This window comes from Gobius niger (genome assembly GCF_951799975.1).
Source record: "Gobius niger genome assembly, chromosome: 6".
Taxonomy (NCBI): Eukaryota; Metazoa; Chordata; class Actinopteri; order Gobiiformes; family Gobiidae; genus Gobius; species Gobius niger.
This window is the reverse complement of record NC_136857.1, coordinates 29739059-29766558: the sequence shown is the minus strand read 5'-3', so window position 1 is coordinate 29766558 and position 27500 is coordinate 29739059. Positions and strand designations below refer to the sequence as shown.

The 27500-nt window shown below is 41.9% G+C and overlaps 1 protein-coding gene across 1 annotated transcript in view; it reads right to left on the bottom strand.

The window, feature by feature from the left end:
• Window positions 1–27500, bottom strand: part of cacna1db (calcium channel, voltage-dependent, L type, alpha 1D subunit, b) — a 124110-nt gene that overhangs the window by 37769 nt on the left and 58841 nt on the right. Inside the window, exons 11-22 of the mRNA XM_079558125.1 lie at window positions 16025–16099; window positions 14207–14288; window positions 13716–13742; window positions 12100–12260; window positions 10901–11126; window positions 9203–9410; window positions 8772–8892; window positions 7305–7419; window positions 4686–4814; window positions 4487–4616; window positions 2204–2263; window positions 672–778 (exon numbers count right to left, since the gene is read on the bottom strand). Coding sequence (XP_079414251.1) covers window positions 672–778; window positions 2204–2263; window positions 4487–4616; window positions 4686–4814; window positions 7305–7419; window positions 8772–8892; window positions 9203–9410; window positions 10901–11126; window positions 12100–12260; window positions 13716–13742; window positions 14207–14288; window positions 16025–16099 — 1441 coding nt within the window. The remainder of the gene's footprint in view (window positions 1–671; window positions 779–2203; window positions 2264–4486; window positions 4617–4685; window positions 4815–7304; window positions 7420–8771; window positions 8893–9202; window positions 9411–10900; window positions 11127–12099; window positions 12261–13715; window positions 13743–14206; window positions 14289–16024; window positions 16100–27500) is intronic.

Below are 27500 nucleotides of genomic sequence, written 5' to 3'. Positions count from 1 at the left end.
GCAAGTTTAGCCAATTTCGGTGGATTTTGATTGGTGGTTACTGATGAGCACCGTCGATATTTTTAGCTGATTTTTAAACAATGTCTGGTCTATAATCCTGTGTATGGTTTGTTACTAGGTACTTCAGTGGGAGCTCATTTGAAAGACCATGGTTCTGAAATTATGAGCAAAAGTCTATAAAGTCTATAATAAAATACAAGATATGATCCGAGGTGAACAAACCTATGATCGATTTTCACAACAATGTTTCTCAGCTCCCTGAGGTTTAGGATGGTGAAGGATGGCTCAGGCTGTGACTGAGCTCTTTCCAACGCACAAAAGGGGGAAGCCTCCATCACTTTAGGTTCCAGAAATATTGACCTTTTGTTGGCATTATATTGGCCGATAGCCGATATTGTAAAATACCCATATATAGACCCGATACATCGGCCAGCCAATATATTGGTCGACCTCTAGTTAAAATGTGCAGTTGAACTGATCTGGCAAAATATGACGAAGGACGATTGGATCATGCAACCAAAATAACCATAATGAGGTAAAGCTCCCCCGTAAGAAAAGAGACCGGGGACATTCCGACGACCAGCAGTTCAGTATAGTCAGGGCTGACCCAGGCCAATTTGGTGCCCTAGGCAAGATTGAACTTTTGCAGTTGTAGTAGTAGTAATACTCACTGAATTCCAAAGGAGACCAGGGACACTCCGACCACCAGCAGGTCCAGGAGGTTGAAGTAGTTCCTACAGAAAGCTCCTTTATGAAGAAAGGCTCCAAACGCTGTCATCTGACGACACAGTTAACATTACTGCTAAGATCAAGTCTCAAATATCCAAATATCTACAGAGCATACCTAGAGGCCAGGTATGCTCTGTAGATATACATAGTATTTTCAAACTAAATTTATAGATCTCTAAAACATGGATGATGCTTATTGTGAACTATGGGATGCTAGAAACACACAAAACATCTATACCGGGGGTCTCCAACCTCTTTGCTCAACAGTACTTTCCCAGTCGGCCCCAAAGGCACCATATATTTGCGTTATATACACTATAACTACAACCTACAGTATAAATATAGTCAAGGATTAAGAGAAAACTGAGTTTTAGCTAAGTGGGTTTACTCTGAATAAGTCTCACAATGTGTTATCCCCAACATTGTTTACTTTCTAGTAAGTAGCTCAGGGACCCCTCCTGGAACCGCCACCTTAACATGGTGGAGGGGTTTGAGCACCCGAATGATCTTGGAGCACTGTTGTTGAGGGCTTTGTGCCCCTGGTAGGGTCTCCCATGGCAAACAGGATGGATGGATGGATGGATGGATGGATGGATGGATGGATGGATGGATGGATGGATGGATGGATGGAAGTAGCTCAGGGAGTAAAGGTTGGAGACCCTGATATAGAGTAGAATACTGGAACACTGACATGCAACAGGTAAAAGAATCAAGTTTTGACAATCGTTGACAATGTAACTTTTCAGGGGACATATTATGGTATTATATATATGGTATATGGTATTATTATGGTTTATTATGGCTCTTTAAGGCCAGACACTGCCAACAAAAATAATTTAGAGATATCAATTTGAAACTTGCTGTTTACAGATTTGCAGATTACTGACATAAATATGACAAAACGTGGATATTTTCAGCGACTAAATCTAAATAATGGATAAGACTAGGTTTAATTATATGTTATTATTTTGTTGATATATTAGATACAAAGGTTTGATCAAATTTTGTATCTTTTTTTTATTTTTATAAGCTTGTTATTGAATAAGTCTGTAAAAATTCAAATTTTACGTTGTTGATAGTCCTTCAAATCAGGCTAGGAATTTGACATAAAAAAGAAAAATCTCTGAAAAAAGCTTGGAGTCTGTAGGAGCAACTAAACAGGACATGTTGTTGCAAGAGTGACATGAAAACGTGTTAGGTTAAAGAAGCATAATATGTCCCTTTACTAGTTCATTAAAGGCTACACAAACCATGACAGCACAGGGTAATGACAAGCAGACTAGATCTTCATTTTAGATCCGTTCAAAACATACAACGTTATGGAAACGGACAGACAACATGAATCGCTTTATTCTTAATGCCTTAATGGGACAAGCAGGCGGCCATATTGTCATCTTACTCAGACAGACAGACAGATTGGAGACGTGTGCAGCAAGCTCGATAGGGTTTGGTGCTTCTTTTTGGTCGTTTTTACCTTGATAAGGATCTCAAAAGTAAACATACTAGTGAAGACATAGTCTGCATAGCCTAGGATCTGAGGAGGAACCAGAGGGCACAGCGCACAGTTAGCGGGACGTTACCTTCAGAAGGATCTCAACAGTAAAGATAGCCGTGAAGGCATAGTCAAAATAACCAAGAATCTGCAAGAGGCAAGGCAAGTGGGTTATTATACACAAGCCACATGTGAGAGAGGCACATGTGAGAGGTTAGTTTACATGCGCTCAAGGATCCCGGTTATTGAGAGGGATTTAAAAATATCCTGGTTTTGTTTGTCTTTGTTTTTTTTATACCACACTGGGTTAGTCCAAAAAATGGGGTAATGCAATGGTGGTTTTGTTTGCAAATGGTTCAAATCAGACGTTTAGCCGTTTGTTCTGCTTCACCTGTTATGTGCAGTAGTGTCCCCAGTGGTTAGCTCATGTACTGTTATGTAGCTATCAGTCTGGATGAACAAAGCGGCACAGACAGAATCACACAGGAAACTGACAGAAAGCTCCATGTGTATCTGTATGTGTCTCGAGCAGAGAGCATAAATGAGCCTCATTACCCCCCGCAGAGCGGGGGGTAATACACGTGTAATCACCATATTCAGAATATTGTCAGAAACGGGATATGACTAATAACCGGGATACTTGAATGCATGTAAAAACACTCTATATGGAAGAGAAAACTCTTATGCATGCTACATTTAGCTGTGAGGTGAGAGTGTTAGTCTCTCGGCAGTAGATGTTACAATATATCTCCTTAGGAGCTGAAACATTTGCCCTAAGTATGAGTGTGTGTGGACAGAAGCGACATGTGACTTCCGACTGCCGTTACTGTTCCCTGGAGGATACTTCTGTGTTCAGAACGGTAGTAATCGTGAAGTTAATGGCTAATCGACGCAGGCGAGGGGTGTCTTGGTAAACCGCTCACCTCTTGGACCATGAGCTGTGGCTCCAAAGGCAGAACATCACAACTGGAATTCCTCACGCCAAAAATCCTGCCTTCATTCACTATGATCAAGGTGAGGAATTTATAATGTGCTTGAAGACTTTACTGACTCAACCAGGAGCTTCTCCGTCTCTCTCCTCACCCATGTGCGAAATGTGAATGAATAAGATAGATTCAATTTGTTTTAAAAGGCCAACAGTCATTAAGGCCCATTCACACCAACGCAATTATCTTTTTTTTGTGGCGGTGTGTTTGGTCTGAATATCACCATTGGGCGTAGACCAGTGGTTCTTAACCTTGTTGGAGGTACTGAAACCCACCAGTTTCAGATGCGCATTCACCGAACCCTTCAAGCGAGGCGTGTCATCACGAATCACATGAGCCGGACCTCCGCTGAACGTCTGAGACTGACTCACCGAAACCCCGGGGTTCGATCGAACCCAGGTTAAGAACCACTGGCGTAGACAGTGGTCTGTGGAGCTCGGTGAAGCTAGTTTCGGGCCAAGTCAGCGTCTCTCCGTTGCTGCACTAGGAGCGCTGTGATTGGCCTGGCGTTACCGGCAATCAGCTGATTGTGGAAGGAGAGCTTTTCTATTGTGTTTTTGAGTTGTGGGACTCACTAAATTAGTAGTGATGGGCAGATTGTTTCGAAACACTGCGTTGGAGCCTGTATCAGCAACAGCTGGCCAAGTGTCAGTTCATGTTATGAGAAGTCGCAATAATAAAGTTTGTCCACAAGAGGTCAGTGTTCAAACAGACTGAAGCAGCTCTGAAGCTTCAAACCTTACAAGACTTTCTTTGCCAGGAAAGTCTTCAAGTGTTCTCTCTTCTTCTTGCCATAATTATAAATTCACAAATACACAATTTACGCGTAAATTGTGTATTTCCACCACACAGCGTTTAAACAGGGGCCGAGCCATTTTGTCGACCCCTCACAGTGAGACAGGCGTTAGAAACATTTCACAGAGAGCACTGTGCGACTGTCGGGCTCGGTCAGGGGTTTGGGTTGCTCGCTTCATCCTAGCCTCCTAGCAGCGGACAAAGGAAACCTGAAATCCCAAACAGCGACAGGATGACTTTCGTCTGTTGTCAATCCACCTTTAGTCCTGCTTGTAACAGCCTAATCTGAAAAGTTGGCGATCCAGGCGAGCAAAAACCTGTTGCATTTTATTTTACCTGCTGGCACAAAACACCACGGATTCTTGGAATATTGAATCCCTCTGAGGAAACGCATGCTCCGACTAACAGTCCGGGAAGAAGCCGCGTGTCGCTTCTGTGCAGTTAACATGAACATGTAGTGAAACACCCTGCTGTGTGTACGTACTATGTTGCGCGCAGAGAAGTTTCGGATGGGGTCTTCAGCGGCCAGGGACACCGAGCTGAGCATGATGAAGACCAGGATGAGGTTGGTGAAGATCTGGTGGTTTATCAGCTTGTGGCAAAGCACTCGAAACCTGCGACAGAATGAAACGTGTGAGGGTTGGCGAGGTGAGGCTGCAGAGGAGGTGAGGTTCGGGTCTTACGGGTTGGTTTTGCTGAATATGAAGAAGGCGCTGCCCTCAGGGATGGGAGGGACCTTCTCCTTCAGGTTGAGTTCAGACAGTCTGAGGGGCCGGGGGCCTGGGGGAACTTCAGGGAGCTCCTCTTCATCTGTTCCAAGCAGTGGTGGGTTAATCATTTGTATTTTTGTTTCTGTCATTAAATTGTACTTCACTCCGTTCTACTATGATATATGAGACTATTGCTAATAACAACAAAGACTGAAGACTAAATCTGGAGTACGGGGCCCTCAGACCAATGTTTTGTGGCCCTCAGGCTCGGGGTGATAGTGGTAGCCACGGCACAGCAAACATTTCTGCTTAGGGCACCAAAATGAGGCAGCAATGCCTAAATACTGGGGATGGGCCAAGATCTCCCAAGATATTGTGGCAAGATTTTTTGGTTCCTGGCTAGATATTATGGATTTTTCCCTTTATTTTACTGCACTGCATCCATTATACTCATTGCAGACGGCCTAAAGGTTCTTAAAGGAATATATAGTTTATATAAAGTTTAAAGTGATAGTCTGTGAGTTTGCAGTGAGGAGAGAGAGTGAAATTTGAAAGTAAACAATCAAATTCCTGCCCTCTTTAACCAGAGAGCCCTTCATAAGCCCTATTCGCACAGGATAAGCATTATCTAGGGACCCCATATAATAGAACAATCACCCCCCGAAATCTGAGGCTTAATATTGACGAGCAGGGGAGGCTCTGAGTAACTCCTCCTATGAGACTTTTACGCACAAGTTTTAAAACACGTGTGTTGCAAAATTCGTGTTTTATGATTGCGTAAAACTAATCCCGTGCGAATAGGGCTTTAGTTTGCAAAATATTGAGGGCAGGAACAGAATTTTAAAGAGTAAACGATCAAGCTCCTCCCCCTCCCTCCTGATTGGACTTAACAGGCTGGTTCAGACGAAAAGCTCGTCTCATTGGTCAACACGGGAGGATATTAGACTTTGATTAGTTGCTGAAAGAAGGAGGGAAGGAGGGACTTTCATAACATTTGTAATAGATTTAGACTTCCAGACGATCACTTTAAAGGAATAGGCCACCGTTTTTACATACTAAGATATGTTCTTACCTCACTTTAGACGTGTTAATATATCCCCGTCTGGTCTTTGTCCGTGCGCTCTGCCAGGAGCGCACGGACAAAGACTTCGCATGAAAACACTTCACGTAACTTTATTTAAATAGGGAACACGTGGAAGAGCTTGGTAGCTTCTATCGTGAGCTTTTTCGGAGCTATATGACATGTGGGAGAGGCTGCGTATGTGCTCCGTTTGCGTGACAGAGCGCACGGACAAAGACCAGACGGGGATATATTAACTCGGCTAAAGTGAGGTAAGAACATATTTTAGTATGTAAAAACGGTGGCCTATTCCTTTAAGACCGCTTGAAAAATGGTTGGATCTTAACCTCTTAACTCCCACCTGAACCGAGAGCATTTTCTCCAGTTCAGCTTTAACCCAAATCCTGTAGGCCAGTGTAACACCTAATTTGAAAGCTAAGATCTACAAAACTCATCTAAATGGATCTTTTTCCTCACGTCAGATTTTATTCTATCTTTTTTTTTTGGGGGGGGGGTATTCAACTCATTTTTGTAATTTTTTTTGTAATTTTTTGTCACATTTTGTGTCACATTTTTTGTCATTTTTTGTCACATTTTTGTCATTTTTTGTCACATTTTTTGTCTTTTTTGTCATTTTTTTGTCATTTTTTTGTCATTTTTTGTCATTTTTTTGTCTGTTTTTTGTCACATTTTTGTCATTTTTTTTTTTTTGTCACATCTTCATCATTGTTTTCGTCTCAGTTCTGTCGCTGTTTTCACACATTTTTTCCAGAAGCTTTTGGATTGGGGTAAAGCCAAACTGGGGAAAATGTGCTCGGTTCAGGTGGGAGTTAAAGGGGTTAACATGGTTCCAAGGCTCTTTTGATCGGGGCTGTAGTTACCCACTAATGTTCACATAATATATTGGTTTGCACTCTTAAATAGATTTCCATTAGTTACAGTTACAGGAAATATTTAATCTTTATTTATTATTACAAATGATGTTGAAATCTCATCGCGACTCATGGAATATGTGTCTTGGCCCAACTTTCTAAACATCATCTTTTCATTATAAAAGATTTGAAAACATTCAGACAAACAGGGGAATGAGGGGACATTTTGACATTGGACTAAATTGGACACGACCGGAAACCTTTGACTTACACCATAGTTTTTGTGTTTCTGCCAAATGTATGCGGTAAATACAGTTGAGCAAAGTCACTGAGTGGGTTCTGTCCCTAAGGAAAAAAATATTAAAATGAAGCTCATACCTGGAGAACGGAGAACTGCGTAAGGGTCTTTTTCATCGTCCATCAGACTCTCCTCGGGCATCTGGAAAGAGACCACACACACATTTATTTATTTAGAATCTACTTTCGGTTGTAGTACTTCTATATGAACCTATATGCTGTTGAAACTTGCCTTTTCGCAGTTGGACAGTTCAGTTGAGTCTGCTTTTTTCTGGTCTATGAAGAACTCCCTGAAGATGGACGAGGGGAATAAAATTAAACACTTTTTTTATTATAAAGGTCAATGAGTGAATGAGGTCATACTTGGCGCTGTTTCTCCTCTTCTTGGCCTCCTCTTCCTCCTTCTGAGCCGAGTTTAAGCTCTCCGCGTCTGCCAGGTTGTCCACGGCGATGGCCAAGAAGACGTTCAGCAGGATGTCTGGGCGAGTTCCCTTCAGGAAAACAACACCCGTCTCTTTGTCATGGCTACTGTTGGTGGGGATACATTGGACAGAAAGTGCATTTATAGTCCAAAGTTTATAGTCCTGGGAGAAGAAATGTAAATTGGCCTGTCCCAAAGAGACTGGCAAAGGAGGAATGTGTGTCAGTACAGGACACGATCACCTCTGTCCCTGCTAATGTCAAGATTGTGATGTCATCATCTAGAAGCAATATTTCAACTACATAAAGTTGGCAAAGTGAAGACACCCCAACTGCAGCAAATAATAAGCGCATTGTAATCTGTAAACCTGAATAATGTCATGATATCTGCTTGGAGTAGCAAAAAAAACTGTAGAGTGATTTTTGTAGCCTAGTGAGCAAGAGTCATTGGACCTGAAGTTTCAGGGCCAGTTAAGGCAAGGTGTGCGACAAACAACGCTGAAAACAACGAGTGCTTACTGTTTCCTTATCGCTCTCCCTTTCTTACATTACCTCGTGCATCTTATTAAGCGCTCGCAGGATAAACTACAAACTATTTCTCTCACTGTACCCCCGCCTGAACGGACCATATTTTCTCCAGTTACCCAAATCTGAAATCTTAAAGGGGCTAGATGTAAGTTGGCCATTGTATACTCACTACTGCCACCTCAGGTCTTAAGTGTAACTGCACCTTCTATATTAAGCTCGTGCATGACGTAACACCTTTTTGATTGACAGCGCAGGATTTTAGAGGCAGTTGTGGTGAACAGGTCTGGGCTCATTCTACACATTAGGACATGGCTGGAACATGTAGGGGGAGGAAAATACATAATTTTAACATTTTTAAACTCTGTATAGTCCCTTTAACATCGCCATGGGAGTCTGTCCAGCCCCTGTCCAGCCACTTACTGCACCAGGTCTGAAGCTGAAGATAAGATTAGAAACACAAGATCGGGCTCTCAGAGTTTGGGGGCAGAATCCGTGGGACTTGATTTGGAGTTAGTCCAGGATACAGACGCCTTCTGATGATGCCTTTTTCCTGTAATGATTTTTGAAGTCTGTTAATGAACACAACTTTCTGCTGTTGCCCGAATTTCGATATGTCTCTGTCTTTATCCGTTTTTCTGTCATGCTATTTGTGATGTTTATTGTAAACTTTTAACGTGTCTATATATCTATCTGTATACTCTCTGGGAGAGGCATGAATGTCCAGTTAACATGTTGACATCCCAACGCAAGGAAACACTTACATATGATAATGTTTGATCAGGCCGTTCATGTTTTGAGTCTAATAGCTTCCCTGCAGTAAGCCTAAACCCTGCACGGTCAGGTATTATGACTGTTTGCTTCCCTAAACCACTGTCAGGATACAGTTTCCACAGATGAAGAGGATGATGAAGTAGATGCACACGACCATCCCTGAAGAGGCCGGTCCTCCGTACGCCATGATGCCGTCGTACATCACAGTGTTCCAGTCCTCTCCGGTCAGAATCTGAGAACAACAAAACAGATACATATATGTAACAATGGCGTGCTGGGGCTGGTGCAGCTGTGGGTCCATCAGAGAGTTCCGGAAGAACGTTTTTCATTCATTTTTGTAATTGAGGTGCTACTAGATCGAGCACACCCCATTTTAGCCAATCACAGCCAAGTCAAACGAAACGCTAAAGCGATGAACCATTTCGTTTTTAAAAAGGTTTCTTGTGTTTTCCTGTGATCGCCCTGTTGTTTGGTAGTATCGATAAAAGTGCTGGCTCTTGTGGTGACCTTTTATTTCGTATATCTTCAGCATGTGCACTGACCTGAAAGACCGTGAGCAGGGCCTGGGGGAAGTTGTCGAAGGTGCTCCTCTTGGTGACGGTCTCGTCGAAGTTGAACTTCCCTCCGAACAGCTGCATGCCCAGGAGCGAGAAGATGATGATGAAGAGGAAGAGCAGCAGCAGCAGGGACGCGATGGACTTCATGGAGTTCAGCAGGGAAGCCACCAGGTTACTCAGGGACGCCCAGTGACTGAGAGGGAAGATTAGCATTTACCGTACTTTAACAGAGGAAAGGGGTTGTACACGTGCTGTAAAAGCTGAGAGAAACAGTTTCACAAAGTTGGTCAAAAAGGCAGACAAAATGGTTAACTAATAATGAATAATTATGACTGGTCTCAGCTACATGACACCTACAGTCGAAGGGTCAAATATAAAGCCCAACAGAAAATGAAGCGTCCAGATCACCGGCTCCTTAAGGAGTTTCATCTACTCCACTCAGGACGAAGGCTGAGAATGTCCTGAACCTCTTTCATACCAGAGGCTATAACGAGGACAAACACTTGTAAAGTACTACTCCTGGTATTATTAGACCTTACAATATAGTTCCCCTCTTTATCCGCTTAGAAAATCCACATTGTTTAATTTTGTGTAATTATACTTTATAGTGTAACACTTCACGTAATCATATTTAAATAGGGAAAATGCGGAAGAGCTTGGTATCTTGGCTTCTATCTTCACCTCTTTTGGAGCTATAGTGGAGAAGGGGAGAGGCTAAATGCTAACGCCGTCTGTGCTGTGTTTATATGACTGAGGGCACGTGTGAAGACTTGACAGGTACAAATGAACTTGTCTAAGCTAAGGTAGGAACATATCTCAGTATGTAAAAATGGTGGCCTATTCCTTTAAGGCTAATGTTAATTTACTGCTTACAAAGGTTAAAATCGCTTCACAATATGAACACATTTTTATGAAACACACTTGGCTCGATGAGCAGTATTTACCCTAATTGGCCAACAGGAAGTTAGCCAGAAACATTCAGCGCACAGAGACTGGTGCTGAACTGTTCAGTTAAGCTGTGATGTAAGTAAGTAAGTAAGTAAGTAAGTCAGTTCTGTATTTGTCATTGTACAATTGTACAATGAAATCGCGTAGATCAGATGTTGGGTTAGTCCTGAGCTGCTGCAACTCTGTGCGCTGTCATTGTGGACCAACCTGACCAGCATGTTTTTGGAGGTCGGGGAAACGGTGCACCGCCTCCTGGGTTTGTCCCCCAGAGCGTAATGTCCCGCACTGGTCAGCTCCACCTACCTCCTTCATTCTGGACAATAATAAAGTTGAACCTTGAACTTTGCTTTTGAGGCGGGCGGCAATGCTAAGCTACACTGTAAGTGCTACAGTAGCTGACGGCTAACTTGTGCTTCAAGTCGGAGTGAGATTTATGATCACAAACTCACAAAAATCCATTTGGAACAGCTCATGCTGATTTGTTTGCGTCCGTATCACTGGTGGGTTGAGCCAATTGTGTGGCAGTATTCCTGTGAGTGGGCGGGCTTTATATTTGCTGCCAACAACTAGCATGTTTATTGATACCTCTTAACATCCCGACGCACTCAAGTGTTCTGCTACACGTTTACAAAAACACAGAAATACATAGCTTTCCAAGTATAGCGTGTTTGTTGATTGTCTTCGATTGGATCAAACCAATCGTGAGTCAACTGAGTGCATGATGTTCATCCTCACCGCGTGACCTTGAATATGCGCAGCAGGCGGACGCAGCGGAACACGGAGATGCCCAGGGGAGACATGATGGCCAGCTCCACCAGGATGGTCTCCACGATGCCCCCGCACACCACAAAGCAGTCGAAGCGGTTGAACAGCGACACGAAGTACGCCTGTAGGCCCAGGCTGTACATCTTCACCAGCATCTCCAGCGTGAACATGGCCAGGAGCACCTTGTTCGCCACCTCTGAGGGCAACCACACACACACACGCACGGAGTTACCGCAGGGGTATTTACAAGTAGGGCCGTTGCATTTTTTATTGATACCGGCACTTTAACGATACTTGATCTACATCACCGATACTTTTTCCGAAACCCAAGATTTGTGGTGTAGAACCAGAAAACAGAGCAATAATGTTTGGAAGATCTGCAAAGTTACAGTATCAGGTTCATCTCCAATGTCAAGAAATGTGTGAAAAATAAGGAATAATTTGTGGGAAAATTCAGAAAAAAAATAGGGGAGAAATTGGGGAAAAAATTGGCTGAAAATGGGGGAAATATTTGCAATCAAGACAAAAAATGGGGCGAAAATTTGTTTAACAGGAGCAGCAAAACAAAACAAAAATTCCCTTTCATTTTTTTGATACCAGTACCACCTAAACCTTTTTTCGTTTTTACTCTCGATACTTTTATGAAATCTGTTAAGTTTGAAAGATACATTGAAGTTAAAAAGTTGAACTAATCAAAATTGTCCTGGTTAATGTATAATAGGCACTACACCTAATTTTGAACCTTTTTAGTCAAAATGTGATGAAATAGGTAAATCCTTTTTCATCACATATTATACATCAGGGGTCTCCAACAGGGGGCCCGCGGGCCAAATCCGGCCAGGGAGATGAGTCAATCCGGCCCCTGACCTGTAGAGCACACATTCCTGAGTATGTCCAAAAGAAAAAGAAAGTTGTTTGCCCATTCCTCGACTCAATACATTTTGTCTTGATTCATCTGCTTTATCAGGGGTAAGAAAATGTTTGCTTTCTTATTTCAAGCGAGATTATTAGTGTGACATGTCTTCAAACAAGCAACGTATTATAGATCTGAGCAGGAAAAAAGTCTAAACTCTATACCAGAGGTGGGCAAACATTTCCCGTGTGCCAATCCAAATGCCAGACTTTTCTGCCCCCGGCTCCACATTGAGATCAGATGGATGTGTTGGTACCTTGCACTTCGGTGAGCCAGTCGGGCTGGTTGTAGTGCTCGGAGGCGATGGTCAGAGTGTTGAGGAACACCAGGATGATGACCAGCCAGTAAAACGTCACCGACTTCACCGCGGCACGGCACTTTCTGCGGCAAAAACGGTTCCAACGCCGTGACTGGCGACTGGCGAAAGAGAGGACAGACATTTGACAAAGCTCAATTTGTAAACATGCACTTTTGGGGTTAGCATTAGTTAGTGGTGGAACAGCTTGGATTTTGGTTTGTTGGTCCACTTTGTTGTGCTGCTTTTGCCTGCTTTAGTTTACTTTTAATTCAGCACAGAAAGACCTAAAGCTGTAAAATAACCTGACATTTATAATTTGGTATTCCTCACTTTACGTTGTGCTGCTTCAAAACCACAAAACCATAACAATTTTATCAGTAATGGGAAACCTCAGCTGCTCCTCTCGATGTGACGGAGCAGCGACTCTACTCCGAGCTCCTCCCGGGTAACTGAGCTCCTCATCCGATCTCGAAGGGTGCGCCCAGCCACCCTGCGAAGGAACCTCATTTCGGCCGCTTGTATCCGCGATCTCGTCCTTTCGGGCGGTACCCAAATCAGGTGAGGGTGGGAACATCAATCGATCGGTAAATTGAGAGCTTTGCCCCCGACTCAGCTCCCTCTTCACCACAACAGTCTGATCCATCTATCGATCTCACCGTCTGGCTTCCGTCCCCTCACCCTGAACTCCTCTAGCCTGGCCAAGCCAGACTAAATATTCACAAGTGATATTTAGTCTGGGGACCACCAATTCAGTTTCTCGTAGGAGAGGTGTGGTTAATGATCGTCCATAGCCGTTTTTTGGGCGCTACGAATGTCTGTCATGCGTCTGCACGTAGCCACAGCCAATCGTATCATCGTATCAGATATGGATAGTTTTTTGTTTATGTTTATATATCTGCTATAAACTTTAGAGCTAAACTATTTAGAACACAGTCTAAAGCTTGATCGAAAGATGGCGTCGCATCTGCTGCTGACATGATGGATCTGTAAATAATCTGTAACTATATATTTTTTTTTATCTGTAAACAAACTCTAAGCTTCCGTATGTTGAATAGCGCGTCATCATCTTGCCGTCCCTCCTCGTTCTGTGATTGGTCCCAAATCCATGCAAAGATTTCGGCCACCGTCCCCAGGCTGCTGTGCAGTTCGAAATGATTCACAGCACACAGCAGTCTGGCGTTAGCCAAGCTAAAACTCCTCCACTTGAGGCGAGGACTCTCCACCGACCTGGAGATTAACTCATTAATAAAATTAGCATATCTTCCAAACAGCGATTTCAATGTTATGATGTATTCTCCACCTCTATACATTACATTAAGTGGAAAAGCGGACGGAGACTCTTGGTGTACAGTATTGCTAGACCTAAATCATTCACTCTTGTTTGTTTGCGGCGTCTTGTGACAAAATTCAGATTGTTTCAATCAGACATAATGACAGTGGCGAGGGAGCGGACACACGGTGGATTTGTCATGTGAACAACGACGACACAAACACGAGCGACGGAGAACATGGATCATGCAGATGACCGGACGTGATGGGGGGACGTTTCACATGCCACAGAGAGCGATACTAACCTGAATTTGGACTTAGTGATTTTTTGACTGAGACAATAAGAGACCAGAAGAGTAAAAGAAAAAAAGCACATTTAAAAATATGGACATCAATGAGCAGAAAACAAAAACACTAGAATCATTTCACTAAGAGACTAGATAGAAACATGGAGTTTTCTGCAATAAATCTCCCACCACTATTTTGAACAAACTTTGAAAGACATGTTTAATCTCTTATCACCCATCTTAAGCAAGCACATCTTCTCCAATTCGACTTCATCCAAATCGAAAAACTTCCTGAAAAAACGTATCATAATAGCGACAAAACAAGGCGTAAATGAGGATGATAACGGAAAAAAAGCAACAAAAACGCTATTTAAATTTGGCAAAATAGCACCAAAAATGCAACGAAAAAGTGACGACAACGCAAAAAAATGAGTGGAGAATCTTTCAGATTTGGGTGAAGCTGAACTGGAGAAGGTGGAGGTTAAGAGATGAATAAATGTCCTCCTCACCAGAGCGGTCCACAGCAGGGCGACTTGTCCTCTTCGGCCACATGGTCCGTGTTGACCGACTCCGTCTCGCTGGGCATGCTCGCTGCGGAAACACGGATCAGTCAGCCATCAGAAAGTGCAGACACATGCGCTCAAAATAAAAATGGCGGATCGGTTTGGGGAGAATGAGTGAGTGGTGACCGTTTACAAGTTACAAACCAGACACACTGGTGTAACTTTACACAGGGGATGCAACAATATAGAGAGGATTTACCGCAATAGAGAAAAGACCAATTATTTTATTGTCATGTGATCTCCTCATAAGCCCCCTCTCCCTCCTCATGCTCCCCTTCACTGCACAGCTGTTTCGATAATGAGAAAAAAAAGGGGGAAAAACAGTCCACTCGGCCCACGTTTAGCTTAGCAGGAGATGGAGAAGTTCCAGAGGTTCCTGGCTACGTGCAGGAGCCTTTCTGGAGCTGCTGCTGCACCGCTAAGAGTAGCCTCACTAGAGTAGATCACTCAAAGGTGCGCGAGTGGTTCGAAACACAGCTCTCGGTACGTAGTTGATGAGAGAGCAACAACACTGTAACATGGTAAAAAGCGCAAAAAAGTTTTGCATAATCCCCTGTCTTTAGAATTGTTTGTGGTTTGATTTGGTAAATTGCACTCACTTTTTGGTAACGACATGCTAACAAATCGACGGTGCAGAACTGCTCTAAACGGGTCCGGTGATGGTATATGGACTTCCAGAGAACACTTCTGTGTCTATGACAAAACAAAATCCAGTGCTTCAGCAGTAGAAGGATTACCTACCAAAGTACAAAGTACTTTTACCCAAAACTGCGTGAATGAAGCAAAAATACTAAATACCCCAGTAATGTTTTTGTAGCCTGGTCAGCCAGACTACTCTCCTCTAGTTATTCTAAGCAGGAGAGTATAGTCATGCAGAGTCAGAGCTGGACACGAAGCAGCTTCAAGCAGAGGCGGGACTTTTGACTCGTAGCCAATCACAATAAGTGGCTTGAAAAAAGGGTTTGGGGTGATTTTTACACAAAATGGAGAAAAAAAACACACACAACACAAAAAATAATATGAGACAAGTCCAATTGTACAATACTCCACTGTATTAGTCTTATAATAATGTATTAGAAGACAAATGCATTAGTCTTATAATACATTATAAGACTAATGCATTATTGTAATGGATGAACGTTTGTTTAATTTCCTATCAGGACTTTAGAACGATTAGCATTAGCTACAAGAGCTAGCGGTAACACTATCCACACTATCCAGACAAAATGACTACAAATTCGTAAGAGTCGTCAGTAGCTGAAGTTTACATGAAATTCAGGAGCACAATACTCTACAGCTCAGAGGGCCGCTCTGGCTCAGGCCACGATGGACAGAGCTGCCGGTCGCATCCTCACCCACTTTCTTCTCATTCTAATTTCTAATTTATCTCATTGAAGAAGATCGTTGATGCTAGTAGTCGGCAAAATATTCAAATTTCAGAGACCTCACACACATCACATTTTACACTAAACCAACTAAACCAACTAAACCACTCCGATAGATATTGTCGAGACCAGGAGCCCCTTACAAAAAGCAGCAGACTTCTAACTAACATGATGTTAAAGTTTTGTGTTCGTCAGCCTTTTTGTTTTGTACCGATTTGTGACTTGTTAGACGGAAAGATGAAGACAAAACAATGAGTGTGAAAGATGGAACCGTGGAAACAAACGTGGAGTGGTTAAATGGATAACGGCGCCAACAACGAGCGACAGGACGAGTCTCCACGGAGACGGGGATGGACCGGTGGGACATCGAAAGCGTTACCCTGAGTTTCTGTGGACTGAGAGAACCAGCCAAACTTCCCTCGCTTCTTCTTCGTGAGCTGGGCAAACGTTAGCCCTGCTGGTTTGGACATGCAGCAGCGGCGGCGGGGGGTGGGGGGGGGGAACAGAAAGGGGAGGAAGAGACAGATAGAGTCGGGAGGGGAGAGAGGGAAGAAGAGAGCAAGAGGAGGAGGAGGAGGAGGAGGAGGAGGAGACAGCGCACAGTTAAAGTTGCACACGGACGCACAAACAGCATCGGGCACAGAGTATAGACAGTATTTGAGACAGAAGCAGCTTTATAACGGAGAGAAGACATGTGTAACTCTCTCTCCCCAAACAAATCCATCATTCTCTACGTTTCATCCCGTCGGAGGCAAAGCACCGGAGTTGACAGCATTGGGATTTTCACAGCTTCTTTTCAATATATCTAAAATCCCCTCTGAAACATCTTTATATCAACATAAGCCCAGTGATGATGGTGACTCGCTATTTCAATCTGACCACTTTTTTCAGTCACGAGTAATCTAATGGTTCCTAGCCAAGTCACACTGCATTATTATTGTATCATTTTCCTTTGTAAAAAGATAGATTTGCTTTCTTCTCGCGTCTCAAGGAGTGACGTAACCATACACTGTTAAAAAGAATAGACTCCTCCTCCTCACTCCTCCCCGTTTACCACAATGACCACGTTCGAGGGGGAAATTATGGCGGATTTAGAGACTCCTCCTCCCCAGCTCTGATGAGGCATGTTCCAAAAAAAGGGTATAAAGGCGGGATCTTCACTGTAGACTCGGCCCTTGCGTGACGTGTAGCTCGCGCTGCTCCAATGCTAACAGTCCGACCCTCATTAAGTACGAGATTTCAAAAATTCTTCTTTCGAAATCCAGCCTGGTTTCTTTAATTGTGACTAACCCAGCGTTATCTCAGGAGGAATGTCTAGCCATAGAAACCAGGCGATAAAATTGTCTAACGTGTCTAAAGTCCAATGCTTTTCAATGGGAGACTAGCAGCTATATGGAGGTACTGCAAAGGGGGAGCAATGGCGGCCTCTAGTGTCGTGGGCATAAAGCAGAGCAGCCAGCGGCCATTGGATGTAAAGCCTGCGACAAGTCACGTTTTCAGCCTGAGGACCGCGGCACAAACATAAACAACAATGGAGGGAGGAGTGAGAAATAATAAATAGTCACTATTTGAGTTACATGTGTAATAATCTCTGTATCAGCTGCACTTTATTAACTCTGAGTGATCCTCTTGAACGCCAACTGTAACAAGTGAATTTCTCCTTTGTGAGATCAATAAAGGATTATCGTATCTTATCTTAGTTAGTGTCGGATAATGATGATAATATTATGGTTCGCTGAGTACACTCTGTGCTGACAACAAAGTGTTACCGAGCAGCAAGTCAAAAAACAGCTGGAGGCGCTTATTGTCAGTATCAGAATCTTCGTGGAGATTCTGACGCACGCCAGGAGAAAGTTCAGTTTCTTCTCGTCTTTGTTTTCCCTCTGGATGCTTTGAACATGACCATATATGGGCAATTCCAAAGACGCTGTCTGTATCTATTGTCTTCTAAAAAAACAAAAAAAAAGTATTAATTGCCAAATGTGAAAAGGCAGAGGGTGTTAATGCTTTAAAGCCGAGCTGAACTCACTGTGATCATTAACATAATGACATTTATAATGTCATTATGGCTACAGTGCAACATTCTGACCACAGGAGCTAAGCTAAGCTAACTGTCCTCTCAACCAAACCCAGTCCAACAGACGACTGAAGCTTCACTACGATGAACACTTCCCGGGCAAATGAGAGTCAGTGTTCTATTAAACCGGAGCCGAAGCTCAATGTTAATTCGTCATCTGGTCTGTTCTTTTCAGAGGCTCATTCTGTTTTATCAGAGTTGTGCAGATCCAGAGTCTGGCGCTCACAGCGTCAGGTGCCTGTTTACTCCACTCACTTTTCCACAGCTTATTGGAAGTTCAGGGGGCGCACAGATTTCACACGTCTCTGTTTTATAGAAGATACAGCTATTTCAAACAACGCCTATCTGAAGTCTTTTCTCATTCCCCAGAGTCTCTTTGGGTAAAACTGATGTAAAATGCGAATAAAAGTTTGATTTTCAAGTAAAAATGTTGCTGAAAGCGCACAAAAAAAAGTTTCATCACAACTTTTGGAAAAATGGCAAAATCAGGCAGTCATCAGCACGCAGCAATCACAAAAAGTGCCTGTGGAATCCTGGAGGGACTGGTTAGACATAGACGGAAATACAAGGCATTTCAACAGATTTGTATGCATGCAAAAGCTGATCTCATGCGCAGAGAACATGTAAAACATCTGAGTTTCTATCTTTCAGCAGGCTATGCAAATGTACAGTATTCATCAATGTGTACATACAGTATAGGGGACCGCCACAGCAGAACCATGAACCCACTCAGAGTTGAACAGTTGGCTAATCGTCCCACTAGATAACTTTGTCGTACTTAAGGAATTAAGCGCTTGGTTACACATGATGAGCGATCTCAAACTGTATGGGCTGAGGATTCATTCTGCCCTTTTTTCCATAGGCGCTCCAATTTGCCTGGAGAAAGAACTTTAAGTGCAGATGCTTTACCTAGAGTCAAATCATAAGGTCAATGTGGTCTGTAGTCTGAGTCTGAGCCTGAGACAACACCACAACATAAGATCCAGTCATGGGGATGATATTTCTGCTCACTGTGGCTGCGTCAGGCAAGTGATGCATTACACTTTTCGGTAACACTTTACATTACGGGCCGGTAAGTCCTTGGTACTTACAGTGGTAATTACAGTGGTACTTACGGTGGTACTTATAGTGGTAATTACAGTGGTAATTCTAGGTACTTATTGTGGTACTTAAAGTGGTACTTATAGTGGTACTTACAGTGGTACTTACAATGGTACTTATGGTGGTAATTACAGTGGTACTTACGGTGGTACTTATGGTGGTAGTTACAGTGGTAATTCTAGGTACTTATTGTGGTACTTACAGTGGTACTTATTGTGGTACTTACAGTGGTACTTACAATGGTACTTATGGTGGTAATTACAGTGGTAATTCTCGGTACTTATCGTGGTACTTAAAGGATACTATAGTGACAATTACCAAGTATGTACTTCTAGATACAGTGGTAACTCTTAGTAACGAAGGTTGTACTTCTTGTTTTCCCTCATGCTGTTTTATGTTGTTTTATAGTCACACAATCCTAGAAATTACGTCTGTTTGTAGAAGTACCACATTTACTACCTATGAATTGCTGCTGTAGTATCCTTGAATTACCAGTAAGTACCATAGATGTATCACTGTAACTACTAGAAACTAACATTTAAAGTACCAAAGTAAATAGAAGTAGACCTTCATATAGTGGTAACTCTGTGTCTCCCTAACCCCTTACCCTAATTACTAGTAATTATGACTTTCAGTACCACAATAATAACCTAGAATTACCACTGTAAATACTAGTACTTACTACTGTAATTACCACTGTAAGTACCACTGTAACTACCACAATAAGTACCAAGAAGTACCACTGTAATTACCACTGGAAGTACCACTGTCATTACTAGTCATTACCACTATAAGTACCGGCCCGTAATGTAAAGTGTTACCCACTTTTCTTCTACATTTAATTCAACCTTGATATTGCAGTGAGGACAGTCAAATGTTTGGTTAATGCTTTATAATTGTAGAGGGGATTTGAACCATAGCATTCATATTAATAGAATGTTCATTTTGGATATTTATCATGAAAATACCACCATGTCAAAAACATGTGACAGTTGTTATAATTACAGGTGTGTTTAAGAGAACATAGCCTAAAGCAGAGCAATCGCTGTCTCAGAAATCATTCATTTAAGAATGAAAACATACATGTAGTTGCTGTCAGATAGACGTTGCAAAGGAAACTTTCGATGAAGCTTGAACATTTGGGGAATTTAAAACCCCATGTCAACACAAAAACGTGCTGATCGCAAAATAGGTGCAAATGTTTGAAGCAGCAGAAGCAGCAACAACAGTCAGAATTTTTAGCTTTATGAAAAGAGTTATACAGCTGGCCTGCTCTGATGCAGCTGAAATCCTTATGAAATGTCCATTTGTTTAGTAATCCAATATCTACAGGGAGCTGCCAGGTCTTTGTTTTGTTTTAAATACGTAAAGCATGCACCATTGGGAATTATATGAGGCGTTCAAAAGTCACGGGAAATAAAACCTCTGCACTGAAAATCTAGTTCTAAATGGAACATTCATGTTCAAAATGCCAAAAAAACAGAAACTTATGTGAAAGTGTCCTGTGTTCCTGGAGAATAGCTGAGGATAGAATAAATGTTTTTGTATTACACTCAGACATGATGATGATTTCTTTGAGAATGTTCCTCTCTGTGACATATATTTCAGTAACTATCAAATCAAACTCTAATGCTGCTGTTTATGACTGTCTGTAAAGAAGCGACATTCAGGTGTGCTAATTCCCTGTTTATTTCCATTATATACCACACATTCCCGTGAATTCCCATGGAAACATGGTTTACAAACTTTACAGTCAACGTATTTGACAGTTCATTATGAAAACTCCGTTACGCTCAAGGAGGAAGAGGAAGTACGGGTAAGGAAGGGGGAGAATTCAGCTTCCTGACTTCAGTTGGCTGGACCTGGCTCCTCAGTCTCCTCCCAGAATGCACCGTTTCTTTTATGCATGTTTAAGTCTGTGCTCAATGAGTTTGGAGGGTAGGACTTGCAAACTCATGGATTATAAAGTCTGGATTATATTCAGGTCCTGCAGCGCAATTCAAGAGCACACAGGCCCGCCTCATCCACTGGGCTTCCTGGACTGGAGCCCAGGGGCCCACAATAGTCAAGGGCCTATCAGAATTCAATAAAAAACAAAATACAATTTTCTGTCAATCACTTCATTGCAGCGTCAGTTGCCCAACCGCACAGCCGTATGAGACTATGACATATATAATATATATATATATATATATATATAATACAGTCAGTCCCGATGCAGAGAAAGTTCACCTTATCAGGTGTTTTGTTCGTATCAGTTGTTCTTGTACTGGATGGCGATGAAGAAATATCTGGAAAATAGAAGTATGAGAGCGGTGCACAAAAGGGGAAAGAATGTTGTCATAATTTAAACACCAGAGATGCTATTAAGGACATGTACTCCACCCGTCTCACCCGCAAAGACATCAAAATCGCCAGGGACCCTTCGCACCCATCACACAGTCTCTTCTAGGTTATGCATCCAGTCGACTGAGGAACAGTTTCGTACACAGGGCCATCGGGAAGCTGAACTAATAATTTCCATGACGCTGAACATTATATACAATGTGAAAAACTAGAGCAAAGGAGAAAAGGCCACAATAAAATACGCTAACATGTGTAACTATTAGTTCCTCTTTCTCGCAGCCCTGTGCCCAGCCTCCTCGCGCCAGTATCACTTCGTCTACGAGCGTAAGACCCTGGAGGATGCACGGAGCTACTGCAGGCAGCGCTACGCCGACCTGGCCACTGTGGAGAGCATGGACGACGTTCACACGCTCAACAACATGGCCGACATTAGCAGGCTGCTGAACCCCGATGGAAGCCACTATGTAAAACATCATTACAGTAGATGCAATGGTATTAGTGAAGCAGTAGAATAGATTTCAAGGTGACCATGCCACGTTAAATAAAGATATGATGCACCAATATGACTTATAAACCTGAAAAAAAAAAACAGAAAAAAGTAGTCCCTTGACCAAGTAAACTTGCCTACAGTACCTCTGATTTGAGGACTCGTATAATACGGAGAACATTCATTCATTCATTCATTCATTCATTCATTCATTCATTCATTCATTCATTCATTCATTCATTCATTCATATTCATTCCTTATTCCAATATTCTGCTTCACTCTCTTCTGGTACTGTTTTGGTAGCGTGCCTGGATCGGGTTGTACGACGATGTCACCTCTTGGGCGTGGTCCCTGGCAGACCCCGCCTACTACAGCGAAGGTCAAACGAACTACAGGAACTGGGTCCTGGGTGAACCGGCCAACCAGGGCGCCAACCAGTTCTGTGTGTATATGGACCACAATGGATGCTGGATGGACGAACACTGTGTGAACCAACACGCCGCCATCTGTGTCGATCGCACCGGTGAGACAAAATAGTCGAGAGAGAAACTGGTATACTGAACGGATCAATCTTTTCCTATTTCCTATTAGCTTCAGCAGCTAATAGCGATGCTACGTCCATGTTTTTCAATCTATGATTGTGACCACACCTCTCAGCTAATGCCTGTGACCCACTTTCCTGTCCTGAACCACCAGCTAAGAACCACTGCCTTTGACCCTCATGTGATGTTGCAGGAGGGTCCGAGAACTACGTGCTCACTACTGCCACCTTCAGCTGGGAGGGGGCCCAGCAGCACTGCAGGCAGCACTACACGGACCTGGCCAGTGTGAGGGACGCAGATGAAAACCAACAGCTGCACGCACTGATCCCAAGCTCGAGGGCGTGGATCGGCCTGAAGAGGGGGCCATGGAGGTGGCTGGACGGGAACAACTCCACGTTCTCTTACTGGAAAACCCAAGGCCTAGTGGAGCCCAACAACCTCAGCCAGTACGAGTACTGTGTGGCAGCGCACTTTGAGTTTGCAGGGACATGGGAGGACTGGAACTGCGACCACCAGAGGGCGTTCATCTGCCACAGCTGGCCAGGTCAGAATTCCCTGGATATTAGCGCTAATTATTATTACCTTTTTTGTCCTGTGCAGTTGTTAGTGTGATGTTAATTAAAGCAAATATGCAAATCACAATAAAAAAGCTACAGTTTGTTAGAAAGTGCTGTTACAAAGATAACATTTTGAGTTTACTATAATGTAAAGAAGCTTTAGCTTATGAAATTTTAATTTATGATCTCAGAACATATTTTCACCGCAAAGGCCAACTATTGGCTCTGTGCAAGGAATGTATTTGTATCAACTTCCTGCTGGCCAGTGTAGGCAAATGACTTCTTCCTGTCCACATTATTTATGTACTCTTAAAAAACAAATATGATTAAAAAACAAAAGGCACTTTAAATAAATGTCAAGCTGTGTTTTTTTTTCAAAGGACTAGCTTAGATTGTGAGGCTATTTCAACATTAGTTAGCTAGCATCGAATTAACATTAGCCTTTAGCTTCAAGGCTAACATATCAACATCGACGAAGACAAAAGTCTCCTCTGGGGACGTTTTTACATCCTGTGTAAGTTATTAATCATAAGGGATTATTTAACAGCTGCATGTTTTCTTCCAGCACTGTTTAAAGTTTCACATACAGTATTTCAGCGAAACACTAACTCCATAGGAATAAAACACTGACAAGAAAATATCAGTTATATCACTAAGTTTCTCACCCCCAACTCCTCATTACTTTTTAATAATCAAACTAATGCATTAATCAGTGCATGCGTTTCCGATGACATCACGCATTGTTACGCCAGCCATTTTGAATACTGAAGTAGAATTATGCAGTTCTACAACATGTAACAATATCTCTAGGATGATACCGAAAGACAACTGATTGACAGTGGCATTTTTATGTACTCAAGAAGATAACAGTTAAAACACGGCCCCAGAGACGCACGTTTAGGTGATATAACCAGGAAATGTGGCACAGCTACAGCTACAGCAGGATTTACTAGAGATTCACTCCTCAGACTAAATTAACACATCAAAGAGGAAGCAGAAAACCTTTCTCTGCGATTTTTACAGTTTGTCATGTCAGAGGTGAGCTGTTGAAGCTAAATGCTAACTGGTAGCATGCTAACATCTTTAGCAGCTTAAAAAATGACTCACTGGTTTCTCCACCTAAACGTGCGTCTCTGGGGCCGTGTTTTAACTGTCATCTTCTTGAGCAATGACTACGAGTACATAAAAGTGAGTAAATAAAAATGCATGACTGAAAGGCATGGCTAAACTCAGGCGAGCCCCCTAACGTTGTAGCGTTCTGTTCAGTGTTTTAGCTTTTCAAATAAATGATTGTTTTTATTATTATGTTGCAGTAAAGAAGTTTAGGATCAAGTTACAGCTGCAAACCGACTCTGCAGATCCGAACGACCCAGCGACGAGAGAGGACATTTTGAAGCAGGTGGGTATTGTTTACTGTTTGCATTTTAGTTTTGGTTGGTTCAACACAGTTTTACAAACAGAAAGCAGAATGAGCCCAACATGTACTTTCCACTGAACACGATTCTACTGCACACGCCAAGATCTATGTACTCGCCTTGTCACGTATCTAATCTAACCAGCACACGCTTGTGTTTCCACGGCACTAGATAACCGCAGTTGTGGTGGGCGGTGCCTCCACAGATGTGCTCTGTACTAAAGCAACCACAGATGTCATTAAAAGTTTTGTAAGCCACGATGAGAACAATTGTGGACAAATGCTGCCTTCTGGTGGGGGCAGTGGAATCATTCAGGAGATGTAATTATAGACCACAGATGGCATGATTATTTTAAATGAAAAGAAAATCACTGAAAATACGGTGAAAGGCCTTTCTAACTTTTTGGTAAAACTTGGTTTTAGATTTTAGAAACCTTTCTCTTCTCTTTTAATTTCTTACCCCTCTGCACTCCATGCTCATAACTCTTCAAAGACAATTTACTTTTGCACATTAATATTTCATATTACTATTCAAATAAGTTAAATTTCACCAAACTTCTCATCATAATCAATCTTCCCTTTCTCAATAAGATTATAACTGTCCTCATTGTTATACATGACAACATCCAAGTCTGTCTATGTCTTTCTAAATGTATCAGAAGAATGAATGGAAAATGCACTTCTATTTACTATTAATCCAAACCAGCTAACAATGACAAGGTAAAAGAGCGGTAAAAAATACTGAAACACATTTTCTTTTGCAGCTCCAACGTAACATCGAGAGGACGAATGCAACCGAACTGCTAAACCTGAGCTGGGCTGAGGACGCAGACGGAAAGGGTTTTAAAAAAGTGGACCCAACATTCAAAGAAGAAACATGCGCAGACATCTAGAAACGCATAGACATCCAGACTGGTGACGGTCCTCAAGTGCAAAAGCTCCAAGACATCAAATAAAATAGCAAAAAACGATGAAATTCCCTTCCATTACCCAGTAAAAAAGAGCCATCCAAGTAATGACTTCAATACTACTTGAGTACTGCGTGTGTTTCCGTGTAAAAGACCGATTCATGTTTTAGTGGTGACGTAGTGCGATAACTCAAATATAAAAAATCAAAATAAAAAAAATCCTGGACCATGATGGGGGAACTCTATTGTACATGTTTTTAGTGGCAGAGGATTTACTCACTTAAGGCCAAACCTAAATGTAGTTAAGAAAACTTCTCTGTAATGTGGATGTAATTGCTGCCTTTGTTATACTACTTATTTTCATATTATGATCAATCATTTTCATTGTTATCCGATTTTTTAAAAATATATATAATATACATTCATAGGGTAGGGATTTCGATTAATTAAAATAAATTGATTACATACGGTTTAATGCGATTAAAAATCTTAACCTAAATTATCACTTCATCACTTTTACTGTTTCCTATTTTCTGCAAGATGTTGCTTAGAGATGAACGTGGTGTAAAGCCAAAAACAATTTAACTTTTTTTTTTTTTTAAACTTGTTAACCTCTCAACCCCGCCTAAACCGGTTGCTTTTTGTCCAGTTGAGCTCTACCCAAATCTAAAAGCTTCTCGACTGCAGCTTACAGCCTATAGGCCAGAGTAACGCCTCACTTGAAAACTATGACCTACAAAACACATCTAAGGTGTTTCCTCGCGCTGTCGTCTGTAACTGTAGAAATGACCAATAACGGAAATCAAACAGCTGTCTTTGGTGATTTATTATAGCAGTAGAAAATGATCATTTGTGAATAGCAAATGAATAAATGATTAAACATATGTAAACATATGAGTAAGACTGACAGAGAAGTCTGAGAAGTCAAGTCAAGTCTGAGGTTTCTAACCCCTTCACTCCCAGTTATACTTCCTTTGTCGACTCTCCTCCCAGAACAGCGAGCTGGGAGAGAAGACACTGGTCAAGCCAGATAAGAAACCCATGAACACTATGAGGCAGTTCTATGGTTCATCACCAGACCAGACAGGGCAACAGGTCATCTGTGTGTACATTTTCCCATGGGGGACACCTGAGTGTGGTACAAAATTCACATACCAAGATTATGACACCACTTCAGCGCACAATCACAATTAAATACATTTTCCAACTACACGTCCCTTTCTTGTTTCATTTTTGTCGCCTGCTTATACATCACTTTTATATTGTGTTTTCATCACTTTTTTATCACCTGTTTTGTTGCGTTTTTGTGGCTCTTTTTGAAGCTTTTTTAAAAAGCTTTTAGATTTGGGTCCAGTCAAACTGGCGAACATGTGCTCTGTAAAAGGTGGGGGTTCAAAAGGTTAAAGGCACTATACCAGATTTTTTTTCCAAGTAATGCAATAACATTTGCTCTGTCTTCCTTTAGTATATTGTAGACTCAGACATCTGTGGGAGAAACACTGTGTGCTAATTATAAAGCATTTGGAACAATGTTATGAACTTGCAGGACAGTTTTCTAACATTTCTGTGACAGTGACCCTGAAAAGTGACCCTGCAAGTTGTGAAATGTCCTTGTAAAGCATTGTAGTAGCATTGTAATTTTGTGGCCTCCTCTTTCATTGTTTATTTTTAAAAAAAATCAGGTATGGGATCTTTAAGCCAACAATAAAACTTATGTAAAAAAAAAAATCCAAAATAAATGAAACTGCTATAGTCTTTGAAGTGTCTGTATTTTCCTCCATTTGAATTAACTTTTGTGGAGATCATTTCAAAGAAGCATCTAAAACAACAATTATTTAATTACAAAGGCCATAATTAACTCGTTTAAAAATGTTAATAGAGTCCCATCACCAATATTAATGTTTGGCCATTAAAAGTGACACGAATTAGCCTTTGCTCTGAGAACTATAAGGCACACATTGGACTATGATCTCCCTGTCAAATAAAATGAAAAAATATACATATTAATATGATATATGATATGATATAATAGGGACTATCCAGACACATCCTTTTCATTCTTGTTGGAACCTTAATTGTTCCAAACCGAGTGACAAAATCAAATAAGAATGACTTTCATGTGTCAGCAACATCTTTTCCCTGTCACTGCGAAACATTATGACATCAAGCACATACCCTCTGTATATATTCATGAAAAAATAAGTGTCATTTTGTGATTATCAGCAAATGCATCTTATGTTGAACATTCTGTCTTGTCCCAAACCTATGGCCACCCCAGGCTAGTGCAACAGCACCCTCTAGAGCTTTTGAGCAGTAACACAAAAGCCATTTTTTGAGAATAAGTCACAAAATGCCACAAAATAGTATGCCAGATAGTACAGCAACTGTATATCCACTTAATCGCTCATCATTAAGCCAAACT